Source organism: Solanum stenotomum, chromosome 2 (assembly GCF_019186545.1).
Source record: "Solanum stenotomum isolate F172 chromosome 2, ASM1918654v1, whole genome shotgun sequence".
Taxonomy (NCBI): domain Eukaryota; kingdom Viridiplantae; phylum Streptophyta; class Magnoliopsida; order Solanales; family Solanaceae; genus Solanum; species Solanum stenotomum.
In genome coordinates this window covers 10,243,510-10,252,655 of record NC_064283.1, presented here as the reverse complement: position 1 = coordinate 10,252,655, position 9,146 = coordinate 10,243,510, and the positions used below count along the sequence as shown (strand labels likewise).

At 32.9% G+C, this 9,146-nt stretch overlaps 2 protein-coding genes and 1 non-coding gene across 3 annotated transcripts; 1 reads left to right on the top strand and 2 right to left on the bottom strand.

Annotated features, from left to right (window-relative positions):
- Positions 1 to 1,037: 1,037 nt before the first annotated feature.
- TRNAG-GCC (transfer RNA glycine (anticodon GCC)) lies at positions 1,038 to 1,108 on the bottom strand. The gene has a single exon. It is a non-coding gene; the product is annotated as a tRNA-Gly (tRNA).
- Positions 1,109 to 5,225: 4,117 nt separating this feature from the next.
- LOC125855011 (dynamin-related protein 4C-like) lies at positions 5,226 to 7,559 on the top strand. The gene has a single exon (XM_049534640.1). It carries the CDS (start codon positions 5,331 to 5,333, stop codon positions 7,356 to 7,358), a length of 2,028 nt encoding a protein of 675 aa, XP_049390597.1. The 5' UTR covers positions 5,226 to 5,330; the 3' UTR covers positions 7,359 to 7,559.
- Positions 7,560 to 8,143: 584 nt separating this feature from the next.
- On the bottom strand, positions 8,144 to 8,919 carry LOC125856485 (NAC domain-containing protein 78-like). The gene has a single exon (XM_049536042.1). It carries the CDS (start codon positions 8,917 to 8,919, stop codon positions 8,146 to 8,148), a length of 774 nt encoding a protein of 257 aa, XP_049391999.1. The 3' UTR covers positions 8,144 to 8,145.
- Between the last annotated feature and the right edge of the window lie 227 nt (positions 8,920 to 9,146).

The following is a 9,146-nucleotide window of genomic DNA, read 5'->3' as shown; positions in this document are numbered from 1 at the left end:
GCTGTTGCTTTCATTTTCCATCTCTTTTTTTTTTTACCTTCATTTGTTACCAGGATTGTACTGAAGTTGGAATTGGACCTTTAAATTTGATGTGTACATATATGAATATGGCAATGGCAGACTATACACCAAAACAACTCAATTTGTGTAAAGATAAGACAAGACAATATATGTCTAGTGTAGCAAAAATATGTAATCTGAGTAACATTTGTATGTAATCTAGCAAAACACTATAGATATGGAAGGGAGTTGGGAGTGGGGCCTGGCGGTAATGGGGGTTGGGATGGTCAAAGTGTAGGGGTTGGGGGAATTGAGTGTGTGAGGAGGATACAATAAACATAGAAATTAGAATATATTATTTATAGAGCTTGTTTTCCCTACTTCCGCTAAGGAAGTTGTATTAGCATTTTTAAGGAATTTATTTTTTTAAGGAAAATGTTTTCCAAAAAAATTGTCCATTCAAACATGAGCGGAAAAGAAAACAATTTCCAAAAAATGTTTTCCTCCCTAGCAAAAACATTGGTTAGAATGTGTGGAAAACATTTTCTCTAGTAAAATAAGTTCCTGAAAAATGAGGAAAATGACTTTTCACCTCATGACCTCACCCTCGAAGCCCCATTGCCCATTCCATTCTACCTTCATAATGTTTTGCTAGATAACATATAAATATTCTTTGAAAATTATTTTCTTGCTTACTTACCAAAAAAACAAGTAAGAAACTCACTTAATTTCACCCCACTGCCCATTCCATTCCACCTTCATAATGTTTTGCTAGATAACATATAAGTTCCCACTACCCATTCCATTCCACCTTCATAATGTTTTGCTATATAACATATAAATATTCAAGAAATTATTTTCTTGCTTATTTACCAAAAAAACAAGTAGGAAACTCACTTAATTTCATCCCACCCTCGAAACCCAAGTTTCCGTGCCCATTCCATTTCACCGTCATAATGTTTTGCTATATAACGTATAAATATTCAAGAAATTATTTTCCTTCATACCGAAACACACCTTTTTGATAGAAAAAAAGTTGCACCAGCCGGGAATCGAACCCGGGTCTGTACCGTGGCAGGGTACTATTCTACCACTAGACCACTGGTGCCTATTGAATTAAGTAATGTAACCTACTAGTTACATATTAATTATCTTCAATCATAAAATACGTGTCTTCAAATTGATACTATCATCAACTTAACATGTAACTTTTAATGTGAAGATTACTCATTAGCCATTCTAGAAAATTTCTTATCATCCATTGATCAGAATTTATTGAAAATGGACATATATGTTGGCTTTACTTTTCTCTCATAAATATGTGTTTCATGCTTTGGTATAAGTGTACGGTTATATCATAAGGGGCCACAAGATTGGAATCGAATCAGAATAGGGGCGGAGTTAGAGTGTTGATCACAAATTTAATCGAATTATGTAACTTTTGATTCAAATTTTGTATTTATTCTAAAAATCTATTGAATATTGTACAAATTATTAGTGATTTAGAATTTAAAACTCGTGAAATTCAAATTTTGATTCTGCTTTTGAACAAAATATTCAAAATATCTCCACACATGAAAACGAGAATTTGAGAAGCTTCAAAGGGAAAATAAAAGATTTGTTTTTTACTCTATTTGCACATTGTTCAATTGAACTCAACCACCATTCAATAGATAATGACTTGTTTGAGGATAAATAAGCAATTTAGAATTTGTTTACAATAGTAATATATTCAGAATTCGATATAATCTCACATGTGGGATCTGAAAAGTGTGATATGTAAAAAAAAATGCACAATCTATAATTACTGAAATCAATATTTGTGAATACTTATAATAGTCTTCTCTTACAAACTTTTGAATTCTTTTACATTGGAATTTATGCCCAATACATCTCAACTTCTAAACATTCTTACATTAGATTTAAAAAAATGAAAAATTCTTTCAATTGAATTCAAACACCTATTATTGAACTCGAAATACTTGCAACTAAAAAGTGAGTAAAAAACACTGGTGTAGTCAATCTTCCAACAAGGGGATTTATTATGAAATTTACTTTAGTTTAAAGCACCGACCAGCAGAATAAATTCTCAAATTTTAACTCTTTGGAATAATCTTGGTTATTTTATTATATTATGTCTACATCAAAAAAATAAAAATAAAAAAAATCAACCGGTAAAAAAATTAGTGGTAATACCTTTTTTCTTTTTGTAATTGTTTCTCTTCTATGAAGATTCCAATATTCAAACAAGAAGATTGATTCTTAGATTTCTATCGTAAATAACCTCTTTATTGATTTTTTTGTGGTAAAATATTGGAATATGCATGAAATATGTACCGTGGCAGGGTACTATTCTACTACTAGACCACTGGTCCCTCATGTGAAGTTTTTTATCAAATATTTTATATCTAAATATCCCTATCTTTTGTTTATTGGTGTAACAATCCGACTTTTTTTCGTTTAACCATCACGTATCCGATATCCACTATATACTATCCAAATTTGGAAGTGCAGCAGGTTAGATATATTTAGACTCGAGATGTACATCTAATTAGAGTGAATGAATCTTATCCATCTCACCATATATTTCTTCGTGTTATCATAAGAGTCCAAGTTGATACTACAATTAATACATGAGAATTATATTGAATAAGGTTACCAATTAGTAACTATCTATCACAAGTTTGTAAACATTTATGGAAAACTGTTAACCAATCACTAAAAAATCACAAATTTTGAAGCACTTGATTTTGATAGTGTCAGTTTTTGCACTCTTCCGACACTTTAATTAATTACTTACAAGACCTTACAAGTTACATATCAACATTTAATTTGGTTAAAAAGAAGAAAAAAAGCTCTTCTTTAAAATATATATGTAAATTATGAGTGTTATTACTTGTGAGCTAAGTTTGAAAGAAAAGCACCTCTCAACTTTTTTTTTTTTCTTCCAATGACTAATTGATGAATTGTTATTGCTTGCCATAAAGCTTTTGTTCGTACTATTTGTCTATTCATCATCAATAAAGGCACCAATAGAAGACCTGAGGAAAAGTTCCTTGTTTCCTTGTATTTTCTCTAAGGTTTCCTTTCAGAGTGGTTAAGTTCTCACCAGCATCGCAAAAATCGTTTGGTAGAAAGTATGAGAATAATATTAGAGTTGGTGAATTATTTTATAGAAATTTTGAGGGTATATATATATATATAGTTTGTCTTTTACTCATGTTTATTCATTTTTAATAGGTGAAGTATTGCTAATATCATGATATGTTATGGATTACTCCATTCGTTCCTTTTTAGTTGTTATATTACACTTTTTGAAAGTCAATTTTTAAAGTTAGATTATATTAATTCAATACTTTAAAGAGATAAATGTCAAAAACACACCTAAACCATACCTTTTTTTGAGTTTCATACCTAAACTATTGAGAGTGTGAGTTTCATACCTAAACTATCACTTTTTAGTTTGAGAAACACACCTCTCTCTTTTATATCACTTTCATCATGGTGTGTGACTGTGTGTAATACACTATCTCTTTTATTTTAAAAAATTATCACATCACACTCAACATGGACAAAACGTTCAACCTTGACAAAAATTAAATAAATTATTAGTATTAGTTAAAATTTAAAATTAAAAAATTATTATCCAAAAAATAATATTTGTTTTATAAAATAAAATGTAAAATATTTTTCTTACCCCACTTCCTCTCACCCCCCCCCCCCCCAAACCCCCACCATATTTTTGGTTTAAATTTCTTTTATAAAAGTATTTAATTTTTTTACTTCATCTCCTCCCCCTCCCCCTCAAATACTAATTTAGATATTATTTATTTTTTTAAAAAAATAATTCTACCCACCCCACCTTATCCTCCGCTTCCAATTTTTTTCTCATTTTTGTGTTAGATATATACATATCAAAAATATTTTTTACTTACTGCCACAAGATTTTTTCTAATTTTTTTATTTATTTATGTTATATTCGGTACATTAATAGAATTTTTTTTTCTAAAAATATATGTATGTACATATTTAACACAAAATGAAAAAATATATATAAAAAAAGTGAGGGTTAAATATGATGGGGTCAAATTTTTATTTTTAAAAAATAAAATAATATCAATTTTTTTTCGGAGGGGAGGAGATGAGTGGGTGGTTTTTTTTGCGAGGGGGGAGGGTGGAGTATGAATTTTTTTAAAAATATTTTATAAAAGGATGGGGGATTATCGCGGGGGGGGGGGGGGGGGGNGGAGGTGGTGTAGTGAGGTAAGAAAAATAACTAAAATTTTATTTTTTTAAAAAATATTTTTTTATGGATATTAATACTTTACTCTTTAATTTTTAATTAATAGTAATAGTTTATTATTTAATTTTTGTTAAGGTGGAATATTTTATTCATGTGGAATGCCATGTATTAAGGTTTTTTCAAATAAACGAGAGAGTGCATTACACAGAGGTGTGTTTCTCAAACTAAAAAGTGATAGTTTAGGTATGAAACTCACACTCTCAATAGTTTAGGTATGAAACTAAAAAAAGAGGATAGTTTAGATGTGTTTTTGATACTTATCTCTATTTTAAACTGAAAACTTAGATATTCAAAAATTTATATGAAAATTACTATAAATTGCAATTTTTTGCATATCAATATGATGGAAAATATTTTGTAAAATATTAGTCAAAATTCTTGTTGTTTGACTCTAAAAAAGAAAACTATAACAACTAAAAAGGAATGAAGAGAGTAGTTATAACTTATAAATCCTATAATAAAAGAGGGGTACATTCATTGGAAAAGAAAAGCCTATTCAGGTCGTAGGTTTTATATAAAGCTTTTTCAATCAAATCTCTAAAGTAATATTCTTAGCCACTTTAAGGTACAATAATTAGTCTTACTATTGAACAGTCTAAGCAACACCCTTTATTTTTTATTACATAATTTTATATCCCATGGAATCAAATTCCTGTAAACAGGAAGGGGGCCCATCCAAGGTTTAGTGCTAAGGTATCTCATTCGATGTCCGGTAATTTGCATTGGAGTCTGATTTATTACATTTGGTAGGGGCACATTCAGGGTAAGCGCTTCCTATCAAGGATTTTTCCTTACTCAAGGCCCCAAGCTCGAGACCTTTAATTAAGGAAAACAGCCCCATCAATTGCACCACATCGACACTCAACTTCATCAAGTAGAAAATTCAGAAAATTATCATCTTTTATGTCACATTTGAAAACAGCCCCTTTTAAGTTCTTTATAAACTTCAGCATCATCACAACCATTTTCACCTCTCAAACAAACCTTCAAAACCATTTTTTCCTACTTACTAGAGTATCAAGAGAGTATGGCTTACCAAAACACCAATGATTGCAGTTCTGATTCAATTGAAATTCTCGATCCAAAACCTCTTGCAGTAGTAGCTTCTGGTGTTGTTCATCCTCCTATTGTTGCATCTTTCAATGATAGAATTCGTCCACTTCTCGACTGTATAGACAAGCTCCGTCATCTTAACATAATGCAAGAAGGTATCCAACTCCCAACGATCGTAGTAGTCGGGGATCAATCTTCTGGAAAGTCCAGTGTTCTTGAATCTCTTGCTGGGATCAGTCTTCCTAGAGGACAAGGCATTTGCACCAGGGTACCTCTTGTTATGAGGCTGCAGAATGATCCAAACATCACTGCACCAAATCTTCAGTTGGAGTACAACAACAAGTCACTCCCTGTTGATGAAATTGGCATTGCAGATGCTATCATTCTTGCTACTGATGAAATTGCTGGACATGGTAAAGGTATATCTAACAACCCTTTAACATTAGTAGTTAAAAAAAATGGTGTCCCTGATTTGACCATGGTGGATTTACCTGGTATTACTAGAGTTGCTGTACAAGGACAACCTGAAGACATTTATGAACAAGTTTATGATATTATTATGAAATACATAGTCCCTGAAGAAAGCATAATCTTGAATGTTTTATCAGCTACTGTTGATTTCCCTACTTGTGAGTCTATTAGAATGTCTCAGAAAGTGGACAAAACAGGAGAAAGGACTCTGGCTGTTGTGACAAAAGCTGATAAAGCCCCTGAAGGGCTGCTTGAAAAGGTTACTGCTGATGAAGTGAATATAGGGCTTGGCTATGTTTGTGTGAGGAATAGAATTGGGAATGAGTCTTATGAAGAAGCTAGGAGTGATGAGCAAAGGCTTTTTTCAACTCATCCACTTCTGTCCAAGATTGATAAATCGATGGTTAGCGTTCCTATTTTGGCACAAAAGCTGGTGCGTATTCAAGCAAGCATCATTTCAAAATGCTTGCCTGAAATTGTGAGGAAGATCAATGATAGACTTGCTGCCAATCTTGCTGAACTCAACAGGCTTCCTCAACATCTAACTTCTGTAGCTGAAGCTCTGACGGCATTTATGCGCATTCTGAGTTCATCAAAGGATTCATTGAAGAAAATTCTTCTAAGTGGGGAGTTTGATGAGTATCCTGATGATAAAGAAATGCACTCTGCAGCTAGAATTGTTGAAATGCTTAATCAATACTCTAATGAGCTGCATTCCAAGAATTTTGAGAAAGCGGATGAATTCTTGATGGAAGAGATCATGGTTTTACAGGAAACAAAAGGGATTGGATTGCCAAACTTCCTTCCTCGAGCTGTTTTCCTTAATGTTTTGCAGAGAAAAGTGAAGGAAATTGCCGCCTCTCCAGAGGATTTTGTGGGGAAACTGTGGAATTACTTAGAGCTAGTTGTTATCATAGTTTTAATGTATCATTGTGAGAACTATCCTCAGCTTCAGTCTTCTACTAGAAGAGCAGCCCAAAACTTGATTGCCAAGAAAAAGAATGAATCAGTTGATTGGGTAAGGGAAATCATCGGGATGGAAAAGCTGACTGATTACACTTGTAATCCTGACTATTTAACTACTTATAGTAAGCTCATGGCTCAACAACACACGTTCATGGAGATCATGAATGATCATGGGAAGTACTCCATGATAAACCTTGAAGGAGTAGGAGTAATCGACGTTGGTCATTTGAGGAAGCATCTAGATGTGGTGCAACAGGCTTTCGATTTGAAGATGAGAATGATGGCCTACTGGAAAATTGTGCTAATGAGGCTGGTGGATTCTATGGCCTTGCACATAATGTTCAGCATTCGAAACATGATTAATAAGGAGATGGAAAACGAGATCATTCAGGATCTGATGGCACCACATGGTGGTGGAATTGAAAGAATGCTTGACGAGTCGCCCTTGGTTGCTGAAAAACGCAATAGGCTCAAAAAGAGTATCAAGCTGCTCAAGGAGTCCAAAGAGGTGGTGGCCAATATCATGGACAGGATTTCACTTTATGATGATCATGAAAGTGACTAAGGTTAATATGTGATACTAATGAGCAGGACACTCTATTTCCATTCAGCCAATGTTCCTAATATCTTGTTTATCTCCTAATATCAAACTACCAAGTTGACTAGTACTATGTTTTGGTTTTACAATATGCCTTTGCCCCTGCATGTATGTAATTATCGTATTTCTAGCTATTAGCTAAATGCAAATCAAGTTTATTTGTACGAACTTAAACTTTTTTGTTTTTGTTTTCTGAAGGGTTCTTTCATATATTTAACAATATCCACCCCTTTCACCCTTTCCTATAGAAAATGGAGCTATTTAATTTTGTGAGAGTTTGTAATGAGGACAATAAACCGAAAGCTCTAAGAACAATGAAACTTATTCACTAGTGTTGTTATTGCAGGAAAAGCAACAATGAATAACAAAAAGAATCCAGAATTCCAGAGATTTTGGTTGTTTCAGAAACACAAGGAAGATCAAATCAAACAGAATGTACCGATGGAATGGAAGACATTTGCAAAAGGGATCACATAAAAAAAATGATGAAGAATTACTCAGTCATGATCTAGTAAACTACCCAAAGATCCCTAGAGCAAAATTCTAGGCAAATAAAACATCTCAGTGAAACATAAGAATAATGATCATAATTACTATTTCTAATGCATAAAAGGATGTATGAAGTAAAATATAAGCAAATATTGGCCAAACATCATTGAGAAAAGAAAACCAAGACTGTTCAAACACCCAACTTCACTAAAAGTGCAAGAATTCTAATTTATACAGCTTGTTCAAGAATTCTATAATTACAAAATTAAGCAGTAATGCTTCTTAGACAATCAAAGTCAGCAGGTAAATATTGATAATCAAAATCTAGCATGGACGTGGGTTCAAAAGTATAAGGAGCTGATAATGGCTCAACGAAGTTGCTCGTCCCCTCGTGCATATCATTCTGCAACTCTAATTGGGGCATATATTCCACTCCCCATCCTTGTAATCCCTCTGTAAAACTTGTCGATTCAACAGTCGCCGCAGAGCTTTGGTCTTCCAAATCTTGAGGAACAATATTCACCAACTTCAATTTTTCTTTAGTGCGAGTTCTCTTCTTAATAGAACAGAGAACATAATCTCTGCAATCCTTGTCAAATTTATCAAGAAGATACTCAGAGAGAGTGTATTCCTTCATCAGCCAATCACCATTTTTCTTGTTATAATAGCCTTTATTCATATAAGACATGCTCTTCTTGTATCCAATCACCGGTCCGCCCTTCTTTCGAACAGGTTTGCTCTTGTCTTGCTGTTTCCAACTGCCCTTGTTTCCCACATCACGACTATATCTTGACTCGCTTTTTTTCTTGAGTTTTGTGATGAAGAAGCGATACTGACTACAGTCATTGTCGTCATCGTCATTACAGCAGGGTACTCCATGAGTGTAAATATCCCATGGTTCTTGTTTACTGTAAGTATCAACATGAGTAGTGATGAATCCAGAATCATTCATCAATTTTCTAGCAATGAATCTCAACAAGAAAGTAACAGCTTCTGCATCAGTCGGACTGAATCGGAAACCCTCTTTCAAATTCTCCATTATACACTCAATTTCTCCTGTTTTTTTTTTCTTCTCAAATTGTACAAAAGAAGAAAAACAGAGTTACCAATTTATACAGAGAGGCACAGTTGTATGTAAATGTTTTATGGAAACTTTCTGTACTTCTACACGTTTTCTATAACAGAAAAAAACATATTTGGAAACTTTTGTAATAGGAGTAGTATATTTTATGGAAACTATTTATGGAAATTTTTATACCCAAAAAA

Bases quoted from the DNA above. Each gene is read 5' to 3' on its own strand.
- LOC125855011 (XM_049534640.1), top strand. From the start codon at position 5,331: ATGGCTTACCAAAACACCAATGATTGCAGTTCTGATTCAATTGAAATT.
- LOC125856485 (XM_049536042.1), bottom strand. From the start codon at position 8,919: ATGGAGAATTTGAAAGAGGGTTTCCGATTCAGTCCGACTGATGCAGAA.